The sequence below is a fragment of the Cyrtonyx montezumae genome, unplaced genomic scaffold (genome assembly GCF_038088225.1).
Source record: "Cyrtonyx montezumae isolate F1298 unplaced genomic scaffold, pur_monq_1.0 scaffold_17, whole genome shotgun sequence".
NCBI classification, from domain to species: Eukaryota; Metazoa; Chordata; class Aves; order Galliformes; family Odontophoridae; genus Cyrtonyx; species Cyrtonyx montezumae.
Genome location: NW_027071903.1, coordinates 21,829,047 through 21,856,777, shown reverse-complemented (window position 1 = coordinate 21,856,777; position 27,731 = coordinate 21,829,047). Strand labels below are relative to the sequence as shown.

The window sequence follows — 27,731 nt, the reverse complement described above, 5'->3', positions numbered from 1 at the left end:
AAGCAGCTTCTTCTCAGTCATGCCCCTTTGTTTGATGATTTTTGCTGCTGCCCGTATTAGAAATAGTGTAGCCAGCAGGAGCAGGGAGGTGATCATCCCCCTGTACTCAGCTCTGGTGCGGCCGAACCTCGAGTACTGTGTTCAGTTTTGGGCCCCTCACTACAAGAAAGACATTGAGGGCCTGGAGCGTGTTCAGAGAAGGGCAGCAACACTGGTGAGGGGTCTGGAGCACAAGTCTTATGAGGAGCGGCTGAGGGAGCTGGGATAGTTAAGTTTGGAGAAGAGGAGGCTCAGAGGTGAACTTATCGCACTCTACCACTTCCTGAAGGGGGGTTGTGGTGAGGATGAGGTCGGTTAACTAATGACAGGACAAGAGGGAATGGCCACATGTTGCACCAGGGAAGATTCAGATTAGATTTGAGGAAACATTTTTTCTCTGAAAGAGGGGTCAGGCACTGGAATGGCCTGCCTACGGAGGTGGTTGAGGCACCATCCCTAGCGCTGTTCAAGAAGCGTTTAGATGGCGGGTTAAGGATTTGATTTAGTAGTTTAGTGGGTAGGGATGGTGATAGGAGGATGGTTGGACTAGATGATCTTGTAGGTCCTTCCCAACCTTATGTATCTATGAATCTATGAATCAAAACATCAAGTAAAAGAAGGGTAGTTAAAGAGTTAATGTTCTGGCGGGCAGAGGAAGAGGGATGGAGCTCCTGGCCAGACACCAGACACCAGCCTCTCGCTCTGGCATGCTGGCTCTCGGCTTTCGCTGCGGAGAAAAGCACGCGTGCTTCCCCTGCAGCATAAATTCTCGTATTTTGGACATTAACCTCTCTCTCATTTGCATTTAGTAAATTACCGTTCCATCTCAAATCGTTGCCTTTTTTTGTTCTGTTTTGTTTTTCTTAGACCCATCCGCTACCTCCTTACCCTTCCCTTTCTTCCCACTCCATCCCGGAGGGCAGGGCTCTTCTCAGGAGGCTGGGGTAATTTTCTTTTCACTCTCACTCCTCTTTTTATTATTCTTGTGACCTGGTAACGGACTCAGATCAAAAGATAACTCCGGGACATCATTTGAGAGGACAGAAAGCAATGAACATCAGCGGAAGCCACAAAACACCACACACAGTATTACTTGAGTTCAGTGAAGTTGAACGTGATGGCAGTCAGCTTCCCAGGGGTACTCACGAGTCTGTCTCATTGGAATAAGCAGGGTACCCCCAGACACGGCTGTGAACACCCTCCTCTACTCGACCGTGCCACGAGCAGGCCTTGGACCGCACGGTCTGCACCCTAGCTGCTGTGGGATACAGTGATCTACAGCTGGTTTCCCTCAGGAGGCAGCAGCCGTCAATCAGAGGGGAACAAAGAAGGGTCAGGGCCCGTGCTCACTAATCCTGAGAGGTTAAGAGCGCAGAGAAGGAAGGATGGCAAGAAGAAGGTTGGAATGAATAAAGCAGTTCAGCCAAGAGGAAGGCAAAGGTGACAGTCAGCTGTGGGCAATGGTTTGGGAGCCCAAAAGAAAAGGTCCCGCTGAGATTTGAACTCAGATCGCTGGATTCAGAGTCCAGAGTGCTCACCTTTACACCACGGGACCCCCTGTACGCCTCTTCTACATAGACTCTGAGGAACAGAATGGACACAGAAGAGGGTTTGACAGAAGGAACTGAACTGGATGTCTGAGAGATTGGATACCAAAACTCTACCTGCACACAAAACACACTCAGGGGACTCTCAGCATCTCCAAAGAAGCACACTGTGAGCACAGCACTGGACAAACAGGGACAGACGCAGCACACTGACTTTGCACACACACAGCATCACAAACGCTGCTCCAAGAACCATCCTCTTCCATGTGGAAGTCGGGGATATCGCAAGGGGTGTCCTTCAGAGGCAGCTAGTCCACAGTAGACAGATGGGAAGAAATGGTTATGAGCTGTCAATACAGCTAGTGTTGGTGATTGCAAAGACCTTGCTATCTTGCTTCTTTCTCCCAAAATGTTCTGCTGTGGACTCATACTGCCTACCATCAAAACAGTTCACCCGTATTCCAGTGCCCTAAGACCTACTCATTGAGTAGGAATTGTTCGCTTAGGTTTGCAGGGATTTCAATTGGATTTCCATCATAGAGATGTCATCTGTAGCATTGCTCTACTCCTGGTGAGCACGGCCGCCAGCCACTGTGAAATCACCAGCCACGGAGGATGCCAGCAGTTAGTTCTCAAGTGCCTTCAGTGTAAACTCTCAGGCTAAATCTGTGAGACATTTCTCCCTGCGCGTCGTCAGAGATGTGCTGTAGATGGTGGTGAGAGTTCCATCAAATGTCAAGACTACGTGATTCCAGGTGGGAAAAGAGGCCCAGATCAACAGGGATGTTGCAGGGATGCAGGCTGAAGTGAAGACTGCAAAGGCATAGCCTGTACTCAACGTGCGCTTTCAGAAACTGCATTCTCTGTTTGTTTGTGTTTTGCCAAAGTAAAGACAATGAAGGCAGATTTATACTAGGGAACAGTAGAGCTGAGAGCGTCACGCTTCTCTCCCAAGAGGTTGCAGACTGGGATGTCACTTGTTCCCTGCATCCCTGTAGCACCTTTCCTTGGGGAATGTCCTCATGCTTTTACAAACCAGCAGGCTCAGTGAAATTCAATGATGAAGTACACCAGAAATCACCTTTGAAATGCTCTCAGAGCAGGCTACCACGAGACGATAGTTTCTGCTTGTGGGTAATCAGAGACGTGCCCGAGGCGGCGGGGTAAGTTCAGGCAGGACATCAAAACTGTACATTCCCAAACGACACAAGAGGCCCGTGTCTCCATCTATGTTTTCAAACTCAGTGGCAGGGAGTGAGTGCTTTGAGCTCAGGGAAGCCCCCTGTAAGCAGCACTGAGGGCTTTGGGCATTTTTCCCCACACGTGCTAATGACTTCTATGCCCAAAGAGAAGGTAATGAAGACAAGGAAGGGTATTCTGGAGAGCTAGGCACTTCTCTCTCTATTGGTTCCCAGCTAGAATGTCCGCAGCCAGCTTCCTCAGAGGCTTCTTTCTGTTGTCCTGCTTCTTCTAACCAGGAAGCAGAGCTCATATTGGGCAGTGGAGAAGCTTCTGGAAATCACCAAGTCCTGCTGTGGAAGTGTGATCAAAGTAATGCTGGCATCCTGCTCTGAAACTGAACCACACTAACGCTGACCTGCTTTGCTCAGCACATTCATCTCATCGGCCAAAATCCTGCATGGCCTCCTTCTGGGGAGAGGCTCGGGGCAGGGAGCCAATCCTGGAAGGCTCTTATTAGAGGACTAGGCATGGAATAGGCCATTCCATGCAAAACCAAGTACAAAGTGTATGTCACTTGTACACAGCCTTGCAGAGCACCTATCTGTCATCACAGTGTAGAGGAGTTGGGAAAAACCCTGAACTGCAGGCACACGTGAGTCATGCAGCTGTGGAAAGCAGTGGAATTGGTGTCCTGGCTTCAGGCTCCTAGTGTCATTCCTCCCATATTGCTTCTTTCCTCATCAAGGGCACTTCTAAAGTGCATTATATCATTCTTGGTGCTTTTGCACATTCTATTTTCTGCTGCCTTTCTCTGCATAGCCTTTGCGTGGCTGGTGCAGAGCCTACTTTACACACGTCGCTTTGCAAATGACTTTTGCAGATGATCCACTCCAACCCCATACAGGGGTATGCTGCAGGCTCACCTTGATGAGGTTTCTGCGTGGCACGCATCACCCGTTCTAGATCCTGCCTAGCACAAGGAGTTCTCTGATCGGTCCTGCCCTTAACTTTTCAATGACTTTTATTTTTCCTTCAGACTAGTTCAGCTACTGACTGCTTTTTTGAGGTAAGAGGCATGAATCCACCACATAGAAACACTTCAACTTGAGAGCAGGATGTAGGGCTGGACTCCACATCTATCCAGTGACACTCCCAGCTGTCCTTCCTAGAGCCACAAGTTGTACACCAGGAAGTGAGGATGGCTGTGAGGATGAAAGCAGCAGTGGTGAGTAATTCCTCGGGTTGTGGGCGTGGGGTAGGGTCTTGGATGTGAAGGGAATACAACAGCAGAGTTCAGAATGAAGCCTCCCTCCAGGATGGTCCAGGAAAGTTCTGCTGGAGCCAACTTTTCTCCTTATTCCATCACTTCTTCCCAGAAGAGCTTCCTAGTCACTGGCACACAAGTGAAATGAAGAACCAGTTGTATGCAGTGCACATATCCAGCTCTTGTGCTCTTTGTATTGCCATGGAGCACAATTGGACCCCTTGGCTCATGGAGATCGCACCTAGAACTAGGTGTGGGTTTTCACACCCAGGTGAAACAACAGGGCTCAGAATGAGAGAATGTCTTTGGTTGTCATGATATGACATGACCACGGGGACGTGTGCATTCAAATTGTCCCCTCTCTAACAGAAAAGCCATGAGCAAAGGCATTTCTGAAAAGATCCTATACTGAATTCCACGCCTTCACTGGAACGGAGTGGAAGTGTCTCACAAGCAGCAAACTTTTACACAACTAGTTTGTCTCCAGTGACTAACCATCACCAACCAAAAACATACGCAGGGACAACATTTGATCTCAAACTCTAATTATGATTTTCACAGGGAATCAAAGGTTTTTACTTAAAACTGCAACAGCTGCAAAGCAAAGCAAAACAAAAAACGCAAACAAAGAAGCAGAAAAATCCCACAAACCCAAACCGGAAAACACAACCAAGTGAACTAGAGATTGGAAGGAAGAGTGCAGGAATTTAATCCAACCTACAGCTCAGTGCAGGACTGACTGCCAAACCAGGGATTGGTCGCTTGGAGCTTTGCCTATCTGGCTTTTGAAAGAGCTGTAGACAGAGAATCCATGTTTCCAGAAAAGAGGTAAGCCTCCCTTCACTCCAGCTCTCCCCACCAGCTTGATTTTGTCATGAGTCCATCAGAGGTAGGTAATCCAAAGTGGACTGATGGGAATAAGTGCATCAAAATATCTCTCGTTTGTGCTGTGTGGGGCCTGTTTCTGGCTCCTCTGCATGCTCCTTCTGATGCTGTTTTTCATCCAGCTCAGACATGTACTGCCTGTGCATGCCCATGCTTGTGTGGGAGCTTCTTTGCACCCGTTGTGCAGTCAGCCTAGCTTGCACAAGTCCCTTTTTCCCCTGGACAACTGGCCTCCCCAAGCAGAACTGAGCTGCAAGTGATGTTACATGGCATTTTGGGAGCGCTGCTAGGCAAGGAAGGGTCAAATGGCAGCAGAATGGAGCAGATGGAAGGGGAGAGCCATGGATACAAATGGATGATTACTGCTGCCTTCCAGCTCTGAGGTGGCATTTAAGGCAGGCAGTGGCAGGGATCCAGAGAAACCCCTCTCTGAGCTGATCCTGCACTATTGCCTGCCCTGCCCTGTTCTGCTGTGGCTGGGGGCTCCCCAGCTTCAGGGCAAGGCTGGTCTACCTGCCATGGTTCAGGACCAGCCTCAACTGTTGGCAGCAGGCCCAGGGAGGTGTGGGGCAGGCTGAGCTGGTAGAGCCTGTTATGGAGGACAAGAGAAGTGCCGGCACTGCTGAGGCCTGCATGTTTTGGCTTCTCCCTACAGCTTTCCTGGGCATTCCAGACTCCCTGGATGCATACATCAGCCATTCATAGGAGACAAATGAAAACAGAGGCATTCTTGGTAGGATGTGCAGGGGCTATAGCCATAGCATGCCTTCCTTCTTCAGCATTTCTAGCCTAGGGGTGAACATTTGTGCACTGATGGCAGTGGTGATAAAGAGAGGAGGTCTCCAGCTTGGTGCAAGCATGGAATCTTTTTGATTTTATTCTATGGCATTCCATTACAGTTCATTTCAACTATCTCTATCCTCTGTATATTTTGTAGATACAAATAACTGAGTTTATATACTGTGGGGTAAATAACTCCCAAGGATGGTACTCCACAAAGAAATAGTATAGGTGATGGTATATTTTGAGTAGTTCTATATAAATAGGATACAAATAATACAAAAGAGAAGATGGCTCACCTTCAGGATGACAAGGCTCGCAGGGGACTCCACATGGGAGGGATCTCCAAGAAGAGATCCTTCCCTGGTGGTGGTCAGCCCTTAAATGGGGTCTGGGAGAGGTGGAGCCAGGCTCCACCCCTTCCAATCACACAGGTATATCACCTTCACCTGTGCCCCCATGGCTGACTCAGTGCTCACCTCAGGTGATCAATCAGTGGTTCAGGTCATGATTCAGCAGTTCCCATACAATACCTTTTCATCTATAGCTACGACAATAGTATTTGTGTATCTCTGCTATATTGTTTAACTGTAGCTAAGTAACACTGTGATTGTGTAACGCTGTTTAATCAATGCCTTGATGCAAACAAACCAGGTATGTATGGTACACATCATACCAAACAGTGCTTCCAGTCTTGGTCTCTAACTGTATCTCCGCATCTCCCCCATTCTGTTCTACCAGTGAGATCCTCTTCATGGACCTGTCTATCAGTCCTTAAACACATTGTAAAAAACAATGCAAACAAATCAAACTGAAACCCACACCTGCAAGTGTGGTGAGTCTCTCCTGAGCTTTTATAATAAGAAATGGCATCATCTCATGTTGGGTACTGGTAGTTTTAGACACCTGGTGTGACAGAAAAATCCACTCCAGAATCACTGGTGGGTCAGGATCCCACTGAAAAATTAAAGCACGGGGTTGCTTATCTGGATTCAAGATTATCAAAGAAAAGGGCAGTTCAGGGACCCACCAGGCTGCTTGCCTGTTTGAGATAGGATCAGCCAGCTACTTTTTGCAGTGCTTGGCAAGCATCCAATATGAGCTGACAAGGGGACAGAAGATCTTGGTCTTCTTTTAACAGAGCAAACAGGGGGCTCGGATCTGCATTTAGAATTCCCAATAAGGAACTAACTCTATTAATTGTCCCCAAAAGCATTTGAGCATCATGTAAAGTACAAATGTTTGTCTGAATTTGCAAAGGTTGAGGGGAAATGAACTGAGTCCTTATGCACCGGCCAAGATTCTTCCACGGGGATCATTCCTGAATTTCTTCTGAAGCGATTCTAAGTCCTGCCTGGGTTACAGCAGCAGTGACAAGGACTAAGGCTTTCTCCATTTCTTCCTGTTTTTCTGCTACTATAAGAATGTCATCCATATAATGATATAATAAGGCAGCAGGCATTTTTTGACAAATACTGAGGACCCTTGCAACAAACCACTGGCAAATAGAGGGACTGTTTTTCATTTTTTAGTGATATCTTTCCAAGGGTGCTTGCATTTTAGTGCTAGAGATGGAAAAGGCAAATTTAGGAGCATCCTCAGGATTCAAAGGAATGTAAAAAAACCCAATCCTTTAAATCAATGACTATCAAATGCCAGTCTTAAGGGATCATGGTAGGAGATGGGTTTGACAGAAGGAACTGAACTGGATGTCAGTAAGGCTCCCATTCCCTCCATTACAGAATTAATTTTGCAGAGGTTTTGGAGCAAATGCCACTTGCCAGTTTGTTTCCTAATTACAGACAATTCCAAGGACTAATGGAGAGGACTATATGCCCCTTTTGGGGTTGTTCTTCGACAAGGTCAGTGAGTGCATGAGGCCACTGATTTACCTAGACAGGTGCTGTTGTTTTCCAGGTTAATTTCAGGCTGTCACACACCTCAATGGCCCCATAAAAAATCAGAATGAATTTTGAGACCCCGTTGAGAAAGTACATCTTGTCACCATAATACCATAGGTACAGACAAAACAAATGGCTTAACAGAAGCTATGTGGCCTTCTAATCCTGTTACCTGAATTAGATTGTGACTTTGATAATTATGACTGCTCCCCCTGATTCCAGTGAGGGCTTGGGGTACCTCAGTGAAGGCCCAAGTAGGAGGCTACTTAGCTTGAGGGATGACAGTTACATCAGCTCTGGTATCTATAATAACAGTGAGCATTATCTGTTGCCCCTGTAGCAACAGGATACATTTGCAAGTGGGATCTGTATCAGAAATTGTCTGTACCCATTATATTTGTAGGGTTCCCATAGAACCAAATCCCCCCACCCTCTGTTTATGTTCCCCTACAACAGGTATCAATTCATGTGGGGAGGAAACTAACTGTGCAATGTGGGTCCCCCTAGAAACACTACAGGGTAGAAAAGGTATCCAAACCATAATTTTAATTTCCCTACAGAGCCTGAGTCTATAACTCCAGGGAGGACAAAAAGTCCTGAAAGGCTAGTTGAGGATCTCCCTATTAGTAAGGCACTTTTGGGGAGCACTGGTGGTCTGAAGACCCCTGTAGGGAGTAAATGAACAGAAGAATCGAGCAACATTACAGTGACTGAGGTCACCAAGTCCATTATGGCACTGCCGGTAGTTACTGGGCGAAGACTTGAGGAGACGCTCTGTGGGACATCTGTGGTGGTGGCATTTGCAATGACATCTGTGGAGGTGGCTCAGGCATTTGTGCTAGAGCATGGCACTGTCCCTGGAACTGGTTTCCCTGGATCAGGCAACGTTCAGAATCATACGTAGAAGTGAAGTGCCATCCCTTATAGCACCGTGGGCACAGAGTAGTGGCTTTAGACTTGTCTCCTTTCAGAGCCAAGCAGTCCCTTTTAAGGTGGTTGGGTTTGCCACAGCCATAACAAACTTCCACAGACTCAGAGGGACCTTCTATACCTGCAAGAGCTGATCTTAAATCATGCAGCGTCATTGTGTAAACACAGAACCCAAAATGCTCATAAGAAATGGAAAACTAATGCCATGGTCTGTGATTGCCTGCTGGAGCTCCCTAATTTCTATAAAAGACAGCTGCTCACATTGAGCAGTTCATTTTCGTGTTCTGGAGTATATTACCAGAATGACAATTCTTCCAGCAATATCCAGGTCCGCCTCTCTTAATGTCTGTTGTTTTAAGTGGTCATGAGGGTGTCATCAATTGTCATGAGGGTCAGGGGGAAATAAATTTGGCTCTTTGTCAAGATCAACAGGTCTGGGATCAAAGGGATTCTCCTCTACATCTTCCTCGCTGTCCTTTGGACAACAGCTGTAAGTAAAAGCCCCTACGGATCACACGGGCACCCCCTCCCTTTTACTTGTATGCAGGGGGGGTGAAGGAGGGGAGAAACATGAGAGTACCAAGAGGGATGAAGCAGTCCCTCCTGTCTCTTCTGATTGCAAAGAACTCTGAACTTCTGCCATGGAGAGGAGGCATAGAGCATTCTTCTCATCTTTAGCATTAGGTTTTTCTTGGTCTTTTAAAACTTCAAAGACAACCCTCCAAGAGGGAAGCAAGCATATATGCAACTACTTTGTTTCCCTTGGTTACAGCACTCCACACTCCTACTTCATCCCACAAATCTGTCCTAAAGAAGGTGGACTGGGAAACTCCTAGCAGCTTAAGCACTTTCCATTTCAGTAAGACCTTTAAATCATGTGAAGTCAAACAGCTTTTGCATGAGTTCAAGTGCATCTCTTTCCTGTCTGGACATTTTCTGTCCCATACTCCCTGTAGAGAATCTGAATTCAGGGGAACCAGCCCCTGTAGCTCGCCTCTTTTCCAGAGGGGTTATTTGTCACTGGCCAGCATGTCCTGCTTCCTCTCTCTTCACAAAGTGGAGCTTTGTTCAACAGGATCTGCCACCCAGCTGCCAGCCAGGCAGATTATCACCTCCTCACATGGGGCACCATTTGAAGGCAGTGGTGATGCGAGCATGAAACCTTTTTTATTTCACTCTATGGCATTCCATTACATTTAATTTCATCTATCTCTATCCTCTATATATAATTTTGTAGAATATTGTAGAAATATGTAGAAATTTTGTATCCTCTATATATAATTTTGTAGATACACACTGAAGATGAGTTTATATACCTTTTCAGCTATAGCTGCACCAGTAGTATTCATGTAATTAGGCTATATTGTTTAAGTAACATTGTGATTAAGTAACAATGCCTTTATACAAACAAACCAGTACACACCGTAGCAAACAGTGCTTCCAGTCTTTCTCTCTCCACAGTATCTCCACAGTGCATCTCCTTATTCTGCTCTGCTACTTACATAGGCTCAACTGCAGGAAACAAACCATGCATCAGCATGGGTCTGCAACACGTTGCCCTCACCTTCTCTTAAGGTCCTTGCAGGTATCTCTTCTCCTTTACACGCTTCTCCAAACACAGCCAGGTACCACGTTCTCCACAGGGACTTCACTGCTAAGACAGGTAGACACAGGAATGAAAGAAGGCACTGAGGAGACCTCTGCTCCTTTCCAGCGCACTAATAAGGACCTTGGGCAGTAGAAAATAGTGACCAGATGCCACCATCTCAACCACATATCATTTTTCACTTCCTCTTCTTCCTCAGAGGAGAATACATGAGGGACACACCCTCCATCTGTGTGTGTGCAAGGCCTGGGAACAGGTGAACCAGCAGAGCCCCATGGACTCAGGGGACATTTGTGGGGACTTGCTGTCATCAGATGTTTTCCTTTAAGCATTAACTGTGAAGACCAACGGTTCACAAGTTGGTGCCTTCTGCAACCCACAGTGAAACAATATGAAAAAATGTCTCAAAGGTTGAGAAAAGAACAAGGAGATCCCTCACAGATTATTGTTATGAGGAGTACAGACTCAGACTGATGAAATCTGTCACCAATTATTAAAAGCAGAATAACATATCCAGAAATGAAAGGCAACAGAAAAAAACCATCCCTCTTCTCCCACCCATCCTCTTCTTCATCATCCCATATTGACCATCAGAGGAATGGGTAACGTGGAGTTAAGATCTAACTGTAATGCAATCCTGAATAATGAGAATATTGTGAGAACAACTTGAGCACATATAAGCTGAAGGACAGGAGGCATGCATAAAGGCAAGCTCAAGAATAAAATGCAGAGATTAAGAAACTCATTGTCAAGTGAAGATAAGAAAGTAGAATAGAATGTCCTCCCTCCCTCTGCAGGTATTAAACGCGTGATTGGGATGCCTCTTGAGCCTTCAGTCCTCCACGCAGACCATTGCCTGCTCTTCCAGCCTCTCCTGTTGGAACACATCCCAGAATCACAGGGTGATTGTGCTGGGGCGGGACCAGTGCGGGACAAGTTATCTTTCTCTTGTCTGGGGATAGAATCACTGCCACGGGAGAGGGAAGGTTCTCCCTCCTCTGTTTCCAAAGGAAACAGGTAAGCTGAGGGCAGTGGACACTGCTTTTCTTATCCGACCAGGTGAACAGTGGATGCAAGAGGAAAACAAAGCACAAGTCCCCAGCTATGCTGCACAAGGTCTTTAATGAGGAGGAAAAATCAGAGTGGCTCAGTACAGACAGGAAGAACGATGTTTTCAGTCTTCAGGGAGGGCGAGAGAACGATCCGTCCATGTGTGGGATGTGTTCTCCAGACGGGATGATCCAACGGCTTCAGCAGTTGAAAGTGCAGCGTGGGCGAGGCAGACACAGCCCCGAGCCCCCCAGACCAAGGGAGCCCCCAGAAGAGATGGGAACGCCCGCGGAGCTGAGGGAGCTGCCAACAGCAGCTGACAGAGAGGAGCCCACGGCTGTGCTCTGAGGGAAAGAGGTGAGGATGGGGCCCGGCAGGGTCACGATGACAGGGGAGGCCTCAATAGCCACAGTCGAGTCAGCGCAGCGGGCGACGCATGGCTCACTGCAGCTGCTTGCCAGTGGAGTAGGACCAGAGGCACCGCAGGGGGCTGGGACACAGGGTCTGCAGCACGACATCACTCGCTGAGGGAGGCGAAGCTGAAACGCAAAGCAGAGAGGAAATATGGACTCCGTGATGTCTGGCTTTCTTTTCTGCTGCTCTCTCACCAACACCCCTTGCTCCACTCTAGCTCCACGCTCGGGAAGAGGCTGCTGCTGAATTTGCAGACACAGACAGCAGCTGTGACAGCTCACCTGCAGCCTGTATTGGAGAGACTGGCAGCAAGTCTTTGATTGCCTGGATGCTTGTTGCACCAGGACTGCCGCCTGCGTTTCCCGGTGCAACTGCATAGATGAAGATGGATGGCATGAAAACAGCACAAAAAGGCTGAGATGAAGAGATGTCACAGCAATCTCCGCTTAAAAATGCACACTGTCCTTCATTCCTCCTACCATCCTCACCGTGTCCTCCTCTTTATACAATGCGTGATGTCTCAGTTTTCATAAAGGATACACAAGAGAGGAATGACTGCTCACACCGCATCTCAAAAAATGAAAATCAACGCGGTAGTGATAGCACGGGATGCACTTGTCTATTTGGTCAGGGCCATCTGCTGCAGGCAATGACTCTTGAGGGCATACATCCTTGCAGCTGAGCCCCATTCATCTGCCTTTCCTTGCAAGATCCCACTTCTTCCCACCTCTATGCAGCCACCACTCTTCACAGGAAAAAGAGTTCACAGTCCTGAACCATGGGGATTGCCATGCCACACTGAGGCAGCCTATAGCAGTATCAAACCGAGGAGCTAGCATGACAACAATCAAGCCGGCGGGGAGAGCTGGAGTGAAGGGAGGCTTACCTCGTTTCTGGAGGAAAATGAGGGAAGCAAAGGCGATGCTGAGCCTGCTGCAGCATAGGCTTTTATACTGTGCTCCAGAGGCTCACGGAGACGGAAACATTCCGTGCTCATGAAGTGTCAATACAACCAGTGGTTGGTGATTGCAAAGACCTTGCTTGTAATTAATACCTTGCTTCTTTCATCTGACATGTTTTGCTGCAGATTCACACTGCCTATCATCAAAATAGTTCACCTGTATTCCGGTGCTCTATAACCAATTAATCGAGCTGGAATTCTCCAATCTGGATTTCCGTCACAGAGATGTCATCTGTAGCATTACTCCGTTCCCGGTGAGCACGTCCGCCAGCCACAGCAAAGTCACCAGCCACGGAGGACGCCAGCAGTTAGTTCCAGAGAACCCGTCTGTCATCACGGTGTGGAAGAGTTGGGAAAAACCCTGAGCTGCAGGCACACGTGAGTAATCCCAAATGGAAAAGAGGCACAGATCTCCAGGGATTTCAATTGCATTTCCATCATAGAGATGGCATTTGCAGCATTACTCGGTTCCTGGTGAGCACGGCCACCAGGCTCAGTGAACGCTAGCCATGAAGGACACCAGCAGTTAGTTCTCAAGTGCTCTCAGGGTAAACTCTCAGGCCAAATGTGTGAGCAGGCATTTGTGGTTGAGTGGCGAAAGCAATGGACAAGAAATGCATTGGAGTTTCACATTGTGTTCCCAACTGAATCATGAGAGTATTGTGAGAACAACTTGAGCACATATAAGCTGAAGGACGGGAGGTGTGCGTAAATGCAAGCTCAAGAAGAAAATGCGGAGGCCGCAAAACTGGTTGTCAAGTGAAGATAAAGTAGAATAGACGTCCTGTTTTTGAAGACAAAATGGCAAAACTTTGCCAGATTGAATTCCAAGTGGGCCTTAACTTTCCTTTTTGCATCTGTGCAGGGCCTGACAGCATTCCCATCTTCCTCCCATGTGGCTACGCCCCTTTTCCACATTTCATAGACTTTCTTCTTGCCCTTGAATATATTCATGAGCACCGTGCTCATCCATGCAGGCCTCCCGCTGCCTTTCCTTGATTTCTTAGAGATGCATAGGTGATCTTCTCTTCTAGTTTTCTCCATAGACAGCCTATAAACGATGTTGTCTCCTATTTTACTATCTCTGAATATCTTCAGTTCTTTCAGCGTGAAAATGCAACCTGTTTTGACCCATAAGACCCAAACCAAGTAGTGCTGCACTCTTCAATGGAGAGCTTTTAGCGTGACTCATTCCAACTCTGACAGCCTTCCAGATGACAATAGTGATGAGGTCAAGGAGCTCATCCACATTCATGCCCTCATTTATCCCAACTCTGCTGAAGACACTGACCTGAACCCACCAGGCATAGGAGCCACTAGCCTGGATTGTGACCAATCATCTTTCCAGTGCAGCTCCCCCAAACAGATTCTGAGTGCCCTGACAGCAGCACTTTCATGCAGGAACAGGTTGGTGTCACTGAGGAGAAGCTGAATGTTTTCAAGAAGGACTTAGAATCAAGCAGCCAGTCCCAGACACTTGGCAGCACCATGAGCTCTGAGCAAGTCTCTCCACGACAAGAGGAGTCCCTTCTTTGCTCTGGACCTCTTACATCCTCTGGTCTTTTAATGAGTAAAGGTACAATCTTGCTCTAACAACACCTTGACTCCATTCCAAGTCTTCATTCACAGAGACTGGGATCAATATAATGAACTTCAAGACACTTCAGCTAGCAGTGGCATGGCTGTGGCGTGTGCAGCCAAGCTCAAGCTCTAGGTTTGCTCCCCTTTTGTATGGCTTTGGAGTGTCTGCATGGAGAGCTCTGCTACTATTCTGTATGGCAGAAACTAATCTCTAGCATCCTGGATGTTGTGCATTATAATTCCAAGCTTCTTAGTTGCTGCTTTGTTATGCTTCTCAAAGCTTCCTGATGCTCTTTGATGGGTGTCAGTGGTCATCAGAAGGCTTTGTTAGTTGTCAGAGTGCACCAATGATCATCAGAGGGTTTCATTAATAAATGCAGGGTGTATTGGTGATGAGAGAGGAGATGAGGCACCTAAGGGAGATTTTATTTGCAGACTTCATTCTGAGTGATGGTGAAGGGGAATATGGAATGAAGGAAGAGGACTGAAGCAGACCCAAGTGAGGGACAATTGGCTGCAATAAGCAGTGGGTGTCAAAAGAAAGTGACCTGGGCATACTGTGGCCATGGATAAGGTGGAACTAAGGGTGAATGGTTTGGAAGGAACTGGAAGGAGGAGTTTAGAGAGATCAGAGAGAAGGTGTTGCGGCTGCTTGGCAGCATGGGAAGCTCCATCCTTTGGGGTTCTGGAGAAGACAAACTAGAGGTGATGGAGAGGCCCATGGGTGTAGGGCATGAAGCTAGGGACCCCCTAAGTGATGGGAGGGTGAGCTTTGCCAGGCAGGGACAGACGTGACTGATCCCTTCTGAGTATAGAAACAAGGACAGAGACACACAGATCATGGCTTTGCTGAGGGCTCCATTGATCATTTGAGGATGTCACTCCCAGCTCCTTGTGCCCCCTCACCCCTGGCAAATCAGGGAAAGAAGCTGAGAAACTGAAATGTCCTCGTCTCTACATGGTACTGCTCAGCAACAGCTGCTGCACTGGCTTTCTCCTAAAGCCAAAGCCAGCATCATAATGGATGCTATGAAGATCATCTCTGTCCCAGCTGAAAATATGACAGACTGTAAAAGAGTTTGCCCAAAGAGAAGCATGATTTCAGAAAAAGGATATGTACAGGAAGTCCAGACTGTTATCCAGGCAAATAGAATAAGGAAACACTACAAAACTGGTGATAAAGAGAAGGCCTTTCATTTCAGGAATATCTCAAAGCCCAGATACAAATATGCATGTAAATATGCTGAGCTCTCACAGCTCCTGTACCAGACACCAACTTCACAGTCTCAGCTCATGTGCACCCACCAGAGAGCAGTTAATTTCAGTTCAGCTGCTGTTGTTTGATGCCGGTATTCCACACCAGAGCATCACGCAGCAGTGAAGGAGTTGATGCTGTGGGAGCAGCGGAGGGGCGGAGCTCTGCCCCGGATCCCAGGCCGTTCCTCCCGGCCGCGTGGGGGTTCAGCACGTGTGCTTCCCCTGCAATTCCTCCCTAACGTAAGCTCACAGCTTTTGGTTTTGAAAACTTCGTTTCTCTCTCGATTGTTCAGTTTTATTAGATTTAGTAAAGTTACCGTTCCTTCTCAAATCGTGCCGTTGTTTCTTTTTGTAGACCCATCTCTTCCCTCTGTTTCCCCCTCCCCCCGGAGCGTGGCTCTGCTCAGGCGGCCGCATGGCCACTGATGCAGTTTATTTTTCTCTTCTCTCTTTGTGGGGCAAATAACTCCCAAAGACGGTACTTCACAAAGAAATAGTATAGATGGTATCTTTGAGTAGTTCTATAAAGATAGTACACAAATAATACAAAAGAGAAGATGGCTCACCTTCAAGATGACAAGGCTCGCAGAGGACTGCAGGCATCTTCCAGAAGAGATCCTTCCCTGGTGGTGGTCAGCCCTTAAATGGGGTTTGGGACAGGTGCAGCCAGGCTCCACCCCTTCCAATCACACAGGTATATCACCTCCACCTGTGCCCCCATGGCTGACTCGGTGCTCACCTCAGGTGACCAATCAGTGGTTCAGGCCGTGATTCAGCAGTTCCCATACACTCTCTCTCTTCGGTTTTCCCTTGGGTCACTGTCACAGATAACACCGTGACAGCTGCCATGACCAGAATTAGAGTTTACTGAGGTAAGTGTTCCTTGGAGCACAACTAAATGTCTTCATGTCACTGGCAGGGCAGTGAGAGGGGAGTTTCAGTATTAAACAAGGAAAAGGATAAATACAAATGATAGATGGCTTCTAGGACCACTTTTTCCCATATCATTCCCTTGGTGTGGCTTTGCAGATCAGAATGTCTTGTTATAGAATCATAGAGTCACCAAGGTTGGTAAAGACTTACAAGATTATCCAGTCCAACCATCCACCTATCACCAATAGCTCTCACTAAAACATGTTCCTCAACACAGTGTCGATTTGAGTCACCTTAATTTCAAAGGTTTCGATCTGCCTGATGGCTATTTTGCTCTTCAGTAGCCCGACTTTTGGGCACGTGAGCATCTACACAATGCACCATTACAACCATAGTCTTTATTTGGGCAGCAATGTCTCTCCACAGTTCAGCAGCAAAAATAGGTTTACCCCTTCATTGCCAATTGCAGCCTGATAAACCATTTCCACCCACGAGTCATAAATCATAAAATCTTAGAATCACCAAGGTTGGAAAAGATCTAGAAGATCACCCAGTCCAACCATCCACCTATCACCAATAATTCTCACTAAACCATATCCCTCAATACAATGTGTAAACGTTCCTAAAAGACCTCCAGGGTTGGTGACCTACTGGAGAGGAGCTCTGCAGAGAGGGATCTGGGGATCCTGGCATCCTGAGGTGCAATAAAAAGAGCATGGCCAGCAGGTCAAAGGAGGTGATCCTCCCCCTCTGCCCTGGTGAGGCCTCACCTGGAGTATCGTGTCCAGTTCTGTGCTCCCTTGTAAAAAAAAACCACAAAGATCTGCTGGAAAGAGTCCAGCAGAGGGCCACAAAGATGATAAAGGGCCTGGAGCACCTCCCTTACGAGGAAAGGCTGGGAGACCTGGGCCTGTTCAGCCTTGAGAAAAGAAGACTCAGAGGGGATCTGATCCACATCTATAAATATCTAAGGAGCAGGAGACAAAGGGGCAAGGCCGGACCCTTCTCAAATGGTGTGTGGTGATAGGATGAGGGGAAATGGCCACAAACTGAAGCATAGGAAGTGCTTCACAAATGTGTGTGTAAGAACTTCTTCACAGTGCGGGTGATGGAGCACTGGAACAGGTTGCCCAGAGAGGCTGTGGAGTTTCCTTCTCAGAAGACATTCAAGACCCACCTGGACGCCTACCTGTGCAACCTGGTCTAGGGAGATGCTTTGGCAAGGGGTTTGGACTCGATGATCTCTAGAGGTCCTTTCCAACCCCTACAGTTCTGTGATTCTGTGACTCCATCAGCTCCCTGGGCAACCCATTCTAGTGTCTGATCACTCTTTCAGAGTTGTAGCATTTCCTGACATCCAGTTCGAATCTGCCTTGGTGCAGCTTGAAGCCATTCCCTCTCATCCTATCACTAGTTACACTAGAGAAGAGGCTGACCCCCAGCTCACTACAACCTCCCTTCAGGTAGTTATAGAGAGCAATAGGGTCTCCCCTGAGTCTTTTCTTCTCCAGACTGAGCAACCCCATCTCCCTCAGCCGTTCTTCTTAAGGCCTGTGCTCCAGATCCCTCACCAGCTTCATTGCCCTGTTGTCTTTGTGTGCTCCCTGTTTATGGGGTGCCCGCCATTGCAATTGCTAGTAAACTCTGCTTTATCAGAGGTACCATCCTGACTAAATTATTTGGATATTTCCAACAGTCAGAAGTCAGCAGCTGAAGATACCAAGAGCCCACAGGACAACTCCTAGAAAATCCAGAGGTATGAAAGTCAGATAGTAGATGGACACATGAAAAGGTATAGGAATGTGTGCATGGGATGATATCAGGAAACCCCACAACAATAAACCATGCACTAATGATCAGCTAAGGAAATGCAGCTCTAGGTCTGTTTTCAGAGATCACAGAATCACAGAACGTGCGTTAAGACAGACCACTTACAGGTAGTCTGGATGTAACATGGAGTTGGAGATGAATGAAGAATGAGCAAGACTTAGAAGTATGTCAGCAAACATGCAAAAGCTGATGTCCTGATCCTTTCAGCCGGATTATCTCACTCCAGATGGTATAAATACAGAAGAGAAATACACATGTATATTATATTATTGTCTGTATCTCTCTAATATCAACCAAGCAGATTTTGGCTGAAACAGTCCAGGAAGTTTCCCAGACATATAAACTCACTAGCAGATCTGACAAGATGGTTAAGTCTCAAGAAAAAGGCAGCGAGGAGCAGATGCAAGCAACCACATTATGTAGACTACTGTCTGACAGTGAGCATCTTCCTACTTCTAAGAGCTTAAGTTAAAATTCAGGATATTGATTTTATATGACTTAATGAAAAAAAGTGTAAGTGAACATTTGTATGGATTTAATCTTGGTTAGATTTGTTCTGTACTTTGCAGGTGGGGTTGACCACGAAAATAACACAGTCACATCATCTTTGCTTGAGTGAAGTTAGTAGGCAGAAACTCACAGGGATAACCACATCACCCAGCTTTGTGAACCAGGCATGAAGTGAATTGAAATTCAGTTAATTCCAGATATCCAACTGTTTGTTCATTATATATTGAATTTCGTCATCATGTCATTTAGATACTACCAATCCTAGCATCTTTGGACATTAATCCCAGGAACTGTGTTTCTGCATTGTGCTGTATTTCTCCTTGTTAAATACAAACTGTTTCTAAGTTGCCTAGCTCACATCCAGGTAACTATAAACATTTAGACACTGATGTTAACTGAGAAACATCCAGCCCATCCAAACAGTTGTTACCCCTATGATCAGCCCTTTCATCTATAGCTCAAGGAATCAGAAAGTCAATCAAAGTCAAAGGGAATGCATCAACAAGAGGCTACTTAGGAAGCAGATGATCTTTTCTCTGTCCACGTGATAAATTCCTTATAGCTGCACAGGAAAAAATTGTTTCTCTAGTGAATAATTTTAACAGATATGTTTCAAAGAGGTTAAATGTCTTTCAAAAAGATGTGCCATACAATGTCAGGCCCTTTCTACTGAGCATATGAGAATAAATTATTGTGATTTTAGCTCTGGCCTTGCAAGCAACTAAATAAACCTGACAAAGTACAGGAATATTTGAAAAGTGGGTGTCTTTGTTATTTGATTCATCCCCAATCATAAGTGGCGTACATAAGTGGTAAATTATGTGTATAGATATGAAAAGTCTCTAGCTCAAAAAAGTTCACTTGGAACTCATTAATTTTAACATCATTAGTCTTAAATGCAGAAGAAGTACTGTGTTGCAACATGTACTTATTAGAAGCCTTAAGTCCAGCGACACTTTTCCTCAGAGATGAGTTTGCCTCTTAACTCCCTCATGATGATACAAAAAATTAGCAGCAATAAATAAAAATCTAAAAATATATCTATTTTAAAAAGTCTTGTTACACTTTGCTTGGTCTAACAAGCCTAACAAGGTTGGAATTATATTGTGATGGGAAAACTCAGAATTGAAGTTTCCTGGTGTTTTAATGGGTCCTTCTGAGACTATTAGAGATGGAACTGTTGAAGGAGATCTGAGTGGTTCCCTGGAGAGAAACTAATTGGAAGTAAAAAATCAAGGCATGTTTAGAGGCAAAGAAAGAAAGGAATAAACACTTTTATGAAGCAACCCCTTTGATGTGCCCTGTCAAAGAAAGGAGCAAGGTGCTGACCATACAGAACAGACTGTCCCTGCACATACATGTTCCTAGGAGGACGCAATGGAGGACAGCAAAGGTGCCTGAGCAAAGGTTTCCTCCTGCTCTGCTTGCTGCTGCAGCAAAAACTAGGCCATTATTTAGAGGTGCTTCACAGACTGCTCTTGCAGCTCCCAAACTTCCACTTGCCACAGAAGTGTTCCTCTGGCTTTCTGGATGGCTGAAGAGCATCTTCTCCCAGGTGATGTGACATTTCTCCACCTCATTTTGCAGGTCACAGTTATCCCTGCCCTTCAGCTTCCCTCAGCAGACACAAAAGCCAAGAAAACCAACAAAGTAACTTGACATGCCAGTGTCAAGCAGGTATTCCCTTTATTTACAGTGCTGGGTGCATGGGGATCACTCACCAAACACGCACACCAAAGAGAGAAACGACTAAATATTTAAAGGCATAACACATACATATTAATTACATTCCAAGGGGGATAGCCCAAACTGGTTCCCACCAACGTTACATTGAGCTGGGGCATCTGTTTTGCCATCTTATCCTCAAAAACAAGACATCTATTCTACTTTCTTATCATCACTTGACAACAGTTTTGCAGCCTCCTCATTTTGTTCTTTGGCCTTACATTTACACAAGCCTCCTGTCCTTCAGCTTATATCTGCTCAACTTGTTCTCACAATCTTCTCATGATTCAGTCCCCCCCTTTTTATATCCTAGGCAAATTCTTTTGCGTGCAGTACCCCACTGTCCATTCTTGAAGTATTTTCTTGTTTCCACCTGGTGGTTCATATGATATCTCTTCCTGGTGGTGTAATCATCTAGGCCTTTTTGACAGCACCAGAGAGAGCGTTGTACAGGTATGCAAGTTAACACTGTCAAGATAGTTAGTATAACTGTTGTTACAAACAGTTGCTTTAGCCAAGCAAAGTTAGGGAGCCAGCTAGTGAGTTTATTTCATGGTTCTTTAAACCCAAATTACCTGATGCAATAGGCTGCTCTTTTCCCTGATTGCTTCTATATCCATCTCTACCTCTTTTTCTTTATTGATATAGGCACAACAGCTAGTATTAATTAGTGCACATACAGCTCCTCCTTTAGCTGCTGGTATGTCTAGCATTACTCAGTTCCATAAGGACTACCTTGCTTGGGGATGAAACTTCTGCTTGCAGATTTTCTAGGGCTCATGCTGTTGCGTCCTGTATTTGTTCCATGGTGGCCAAAATTTTGACAATCACCTTCTCCAATTAGCTACCCCCAAGGGCGGGTATATAACAACTCACAAAACTTTGGAAAGGCATTGGTCCTTCAGTTAATGGATTCTTAACACTTCCAGTGGATCACCTGAAAAATTCTTGACATATACCCCGAACCCCTGGATTAATAGAATGTATTGGATGATCCAGTCCCCTGCCTCAAGTCTGAGGCTTTTTCGCAGGAGGGCTATCTGTTCTTTAACTAGATGGTTCACCTTCTCTACCTGACTGTATTTTTAGGGCCTAGAAGGGGAGTGTAGTTGCCAATTGATTCTGGATTCAGATTCAGGAGCTGTTGTTATACCCATTAACAGAAATGAGTGCCCTTATCTTCTGATATCATGCCAGGCACACCAAACCTAGGTATTATTTCATTCAATAATATCTATGAAACCTCCATTGTCTTATTTGTTCTTCAAGGAAAGGCTGCTGGCTAACCTGAAAAAGTGTCTGTCAGCACGAGTACATACCAATACCCCCCCTTTTCTAGGGAATTCCAACCTATTTGCCATTGCTGTCCTGTAAGTTTCCATGTTTCCCTTTCCCAATAGGCCCTACTTGAACCCTGTTCCTGGAATTAGCATTGTACTATTACTTTGTTCAAATACTTACTAAGAGTGTCTATCCCCCTAATATGTTTTATTACATTCCCTTAGAATAAATTTCCTTAAGATACTGAAGGGCACATCAATAGGTCCTTCTGGGTATGCACTCATCTGACAGCTTGATCTCTTTCCTCCTAAATCATTAATTAAATTCCTACACTCTCTAGAATACTTTACAAGTTCTGACTCACGTTCAGAGATTTGAAGTTTACCATGTGGAATTAAAGCCAGATCACCAGCTTCTTTTCCTTCAGCTGCCTGTTTTGCCACCTGATCCACCATCTTATTTCCAGTTTCCTGTACACTGTACAGTGTTACCTTTCTGATGTCCTTTACTATGTATATTAGACACTCTCTTTGGTAGATTTACACCATGCTGAATTTGTGTGAGCAATCCTTGCTCCTTCCAGATGATACTATAAGCGTGTACCAGCCCAAATTCATTCTTAGAATATGTCCATACATTTAAGGATCTTGTCAAGGCAGTTATTTCAGTCTTCTGAGCAGAAGTTCCCACAGGTAATGGTTTTGCTTCAATTACCTTGTCAGGAGTAGTTACTGCATACGCTGCCTTACGGTTTCCTTGTCTCACAAAACTGCTTCTATTGATGAATCCAGGAATCCTCAGCATCGTCCAATAGTTCCTCCTTAGGTCTGGCTGACTGGCATAGACAGTCTCCAAGCAGTCACACACTGCTGGTTCAAAGGTAGCTCCGCACCAGAGTTCTGTGCATTTGGCAAATTGGTTCCTTCCTTTTCTTTGGATCAGTTGAGTTTTCTGTTGAGAAACTTAACATGGCTTTAACCATTTAAACCAAGAAATTCAGCAAACTCACTGTTATAGGTGTGAAAAGAACGATACACACCAATCGTTGCCAATAGTAAGGAATGTATTGAGCAAGCAATAAACGAGTGAAACAGCGCTGGGCGGCCGGGAGTCTCCGCTCCACCAAAGGTGCGCAACAGGGGCCTCTCCTACCCTCCTTTTATTGTCTCTTATCTCTGCATTCATGTCTTATCTTTCTCTTTCTGGGCTGCACGGCTGTTATTAGGGGGTCGTTCTCTGCCACCTGGTGATTGAGATGAAAAGGGCCGTAGTCCTCTTCAGCTTCGATCACGCGCACTTAAGAGGAGATTTTCACTTATTTTTCTTTTTTCATCTTCTTACAAGGTCACTGCTATCTGTTGTTCATTGTCCAGGTGTTAGAACTAAGCTCCATGGCTCCAGTTTGCACAAATTCCAAAGTTCTTAAACAAAACATTGATACATCTATTTTGAGACTTCTACAAACTACATAGTTTTCAGAAAGCAAAACACTGAACAACACTGACACATCTGTCTCAAGTTGGTTTTAATTCACAGGCCTGAGCTGACCACGTTTTATCCAATGGTCCCAATTCAATTACTGTAAATGTTTTCCTGATTATTATAGCATACCCTGATTTTCATTTTCCTTCTACCACCCGGGAGGAGCCATCCACAAATAATTTTTTCCCTTCTAATAACTCTTCCTCTTCTATGTCCTCCCATATTTTAGCCTGATACTCTATACACTGAATACAATCATGGGTTAAATCTTCATCTGTTTCCCCATATAAAAATTGAGCAAGATTTTGTAAACTAGTAGTTTCTATTTCTAATTTAGAAGAACGTGTTAGGATTCCTTCATATTTCAATAGTCTATCATCTGTAATCCACTTATCTGCTTTTTGTTGTAGTACTCCCCTTATGTTATGTGGGGTATGAACTTTTAATTCACCCCCGAAGGTAATCTTCCCTGCTTCTCCTACTAACAGAGCTACAGCAACTATTGCTTGTAAACAGATAGGCCACCCACAGCTAATAGGATCTAAGAGTTTTGAAAAGTATCCTACTGGCTTCTCTTTCCCAGCCCATTCCTGGGTCAGTACTGCAAAAGCAGTCCCTTCGTCTGTATTTACAAAAAGGTAAAATGGTCTTTTTATATCAGGTAAGCTTAACACCTGTGCATTAACAAGATCTACCTTTAAATCTTCTAATCTTTGCTCATCCTCCTGACTCCACTTTACTAATCCAACTTTTACTAGTTTCTGGTATAAAAACTTGACCTTACTACTGTAATTCTCAATCCATTGTTGACAGTATCCTAGCAGCCCTAAGATCTGCCTCACCTGCCTCTTGCTTCTTGGGGCTTTTAAAGATAAAATCCCATTACCACTCCTGGATCTAATTTCTTATTTCCCTTGCTTAACCAATGTCCCAAATAGCTTTTCTGAGGATAAAGAACATCCTCGAGGTAAATATTGAACAGTTGATCTTTCTGCCCCAGCGTCTACCAAAAATTCCATTTCCTGACTCTGAGGACCCAATTTCAATTTTATCAAGGGCTCTTTTCTTTCCCGGGTCCCCAGCACATGAAGCCCCTAACCCCTTCAGTCCTCCTTAAGCATTTTCTCGTCCTGGATTCTCTTTCTACAGTCTTTCTTAACGTGTCCCTTTTTCTGACAGTAGAAGCACTGTACTGTCCTCATCTCTCTGGGTCTCGCCTGGTTAGGTTGAAGCACGTTCTCTGCCGGAGGAATATTTATTCCCTCTTCTCCTTGCCTGAAACGCCCCCTTCTGTCGTTCCCTAGCTATCAGAATTTTAGCTTGCCTCTGAGTCTCCTCTTCTCTCCTTATGTATACTTTCTGAGCCTCTCTTAGCAATTCGTCTAATCCTCTCTCTTGCCAATCCTCCAAGTTCTCTAATTTCTTTTAAATATCTGTCCAGGACCTAGCCACAAACTGCGTTTTTAGGAGAGCTTGCCTCACGGGGGGATCTAATCCTGAATATAACTGTAACTTTTTGCGTAGTCTCTCTAACCACTCTCCTGCCTAGTTTGCCTTCTAGTGATCCTTCTCCTAGGAAAGTCTAGGGGTTCAGATTCAGGTTTATCTCCCGAGTCATTCAGCTTGCTCTGGAGGAGCCACTGGATTTAGGGTTCAGAGCTACAGGTCTCTGCTCCGGAATTCCCCAGCTCAGGGGCTGTCCGAAGATGGGGCGCCCCCTCCTGGAGTGGGAATTCCGCAGCAGAGTCGCCTGGATCCGAGTCACAGCACCGAATTGTTATAGGTGTGAAAAGAACGATACACACCAATCGTTGCCAATAGTAAGGAATGTATTGAGCAAGCAATAAACGAGTGAAACAGCGCTGGGCGGCCGGGAGTCTCCGCTCCACCAAAGGTGCACAAGAGGGGCCTCTCCTACCCTCCTTTTATTGTCTCTTATCTCTGCATTCATGTCTTATCTTTCTCTTTCTGGGCTGTCTGCTGTTATTAGGGGGTCGTTCTCTGCCACCTGGTGATTGAGATGAAAAGGGCCGTAGTCCTCTTCAGCTTCGATCATGCGCACTTAAGAGGAGATTTTCACTTATTTTTTCTTTTGCAGCTTCTTACAAGGTCACTGCTATCTGTTGTTCATTCTCCAGGTGTTAGAACTAATCTCCGTGGCTCCAATTTGCATAAACTACAAAGTTTCCAGACAAAACATCTATATAGCTATTTTGAGACTTCTACAAACTACATCGTTTTCAGAAAGCAAAACACTGAACACTGACACTCTGTCTCGAATCGGTTTGATTAACAAGTAGAGAACTTATTTTTCCACAAAAGTGTGCCACTGAATTCCTCCATACAGAAAAAAAAATTACCAATTGACCTTCATTATTGCTTGCTGAACGTTTATGGAAATCAAACAGTGGGTGTGTGCACAGTGAGGTGGTGGGTGGTGCATTTCAGCAGTATCAGTAGCGACAGTGGGCCACCTCTGCTGGCACAGATTTTCACAAGTGCAGCAAGCAGCACTTACTTTGTCATCACTAAAACAAAAATTGTGTCAAAATTAGAATGGAAAATCGAAACAGTGGTTACAGATTTTATTTTCTTTGGATTTGGAAATGGCCCTGAACTGGATTATCTTCTCTTCTTAATGTTCCTGGTGACCTATATTATTACCTTAATAGGGAACACCTTCATCATTGCACTGGTGGTGGCTGATCAGTCTCTTCACATCCCAGTGTACTTCTTCCTGGACAGTTTGGCTTGCTTGGATATCTGCTACAGCTCAAAAATCTTGCCAAGGATGCTGCTCAGTTATCTGGATGGAGACAGAAGCATATTAGTTGTTGGATGTTTTACAGAGTACAATTTCTTCAGTTGCTTGGCAGCCACAGACTGTTATCTTCTAGCAGTGATATCTTATGATAGTTACCTAGCAGTGTACAAACCCTTTCACTATTTATTCCTTATGAAGCACAAGCTCTGTCTCCATCTAGGTGCTCCATCTTGGATAAGTGGTTTTCTATCTAATTCTATATTAACTTATCTGATCTCAGATTTAGATTTCTGTGGCCCTAATGAAATTGAACATTTCTTCTCTGACTCCTTTCCAATGCTGAAGCTGTCCTGTAGTGACACTCACATGGTGGGACTTGTCACTTCTTTTGTGGCAGGTGTATGCTCCCTGCCTCCATTTCCCTTGAACTTCTCATCCTCTCTTAGCATCATTATCACAGTTAGGAGAATTTCTTCTTCCACTGGAAGGAGAAAGGCCTTTTCCACCTGTTCTTCAAATCTTATTGTGGTGTTACTTTTTTACTGGTCAGTATTAACTATGTTCCTCCTCATTATGGTATTCAAATATCCCCAAAGTCTTCTCTATTTTTTATACTATTCTCACTCCCCTGGTCAGTCCTCTTATCTACAGCCTGAGATGAAGAAGAAAAGAAAACTCTGCTAAAGAAAGATAAGTATATTACTGGGTTTTGGATAAAAATAGTTTTTAGATTTAAAAATAATGCTTCAAAAATAAAATGAAATACTCCTTGACTTACAGGTCCAGATACAACTGCATGGCATATGGATATTGTTATTTATAGGGAATATGTCATTGTACATCTTAAAAATAAATAAGGAGAACTACAAAATGTGTAAACAGTCTTGCTATCAATTTGAGGTAAAAGGTAGCAAAGAGAAAGAGAAAGAATATTTTGTGAATGCTGTAAAGTAAGCAAAATAAATCTATGAATTTAAGTTATTATTTCACATAGTGTCCTCTTGCCTTCCTATCTTCTTTTCATCTCATTACAGCTGAAATTCAGAATGATTTGAAACTCAGTTTATAGTGGACAGACCAAATCTTTACTAATGCCATGTTCTAGAGTACTCTTAGTTTTTTCATCTGTGTTCTGGATGTTTACAATCCAGATAGTTATCTAGACTCAATTACAAATAAAGAAAGTGAGAAAATTTGTTTGAGTGTGGTTTCTTTGATCCATTTTGTATGTCTTGTTTTGGATAATATAAAAGGTCAGAGTTTGTAACTCAAGAACTCTTGTCACTTCTGTCTGTCACAGTATATATTTACAATAGGCAAGATTAGCCAGGCCCACTTCCAATCACTGGGAAGATCAGTATGGGTGCCAGCTACTGGAGTTAGACCTGGGTGTAGGAAGCTTCAGCCTGTGATATCCACTACTCAGATGGAGTTCCCTACTCCCAGTTTATCAGGAAAGGTGTGTGTTTCCAAACTAGATGCTGGAATTGACCAGCAAAAATGAGGCAAGAGTGGGTCTCAAACCAGTGGCTGAAGCTGGCCTGTGAATCACAGCCCTTGTGTGTGGTGCCAGCTGATGGGAGACAAGTGACTGTATCTTCTGTCTAGTACACAAAGAGTGCACAAGTGTATTCAATAGCAAAACTTTAAGCTGGAATAGCCAGAAAAACATGAAGGGAGCCACATACCTTGAAGTGAAAATGTGTGTGGTTGTGAACCTAGAGAATGTTGTGTGTGTACCTTCACTGGTGAACTTCTACGGCTATTAGCCAGAGAGGAGAAAGGGGTCTTGGCTGTCTATGTCTACGTTTACACAAATCCTGTGTGTAAGTGTTGTTGAAGCCCTTGTCCAGGGCAGCCTTTCTGGCC

General features: G+C 45.1%; 2 protein-coding genes and 1 non-coding gene across 3 annotated transcripts in view; 1 reads left to right on the top strand and 2 right to left on the bottom strand.

Moving 5' to 3' along the window:
- APBA2 (amyloid beta precursor protein binding family A member 2) overlaps window positions 1-27,731 on the bottom strand; it is a 289,129-nt gene that overhangs the window by 178,401 nt on the left and 82,997 nt on the right. The window lies entirely within an intron of this gene.
- Window positions 1,523-1,594, bottom strand: TRNAQ-CUG (transfer RNA glutamine (anticodon CUG)). Its single transcript has one exon. It is a non-coding gene; the product is annotated as a tRNA-Gln (tRNA).
- On the top strand, window positions 24,805-26,523 carry LOC136047173 (olfactory receptor 5AP2-like). Its single transcript, XM_065734226.1, is given in 3 exon segments — window positions 24,805-24,881; window positions 25,547-26,446; window positions 26,448-26,523. Coding segments are annotated over 3 exon segments (1,053 nt in total).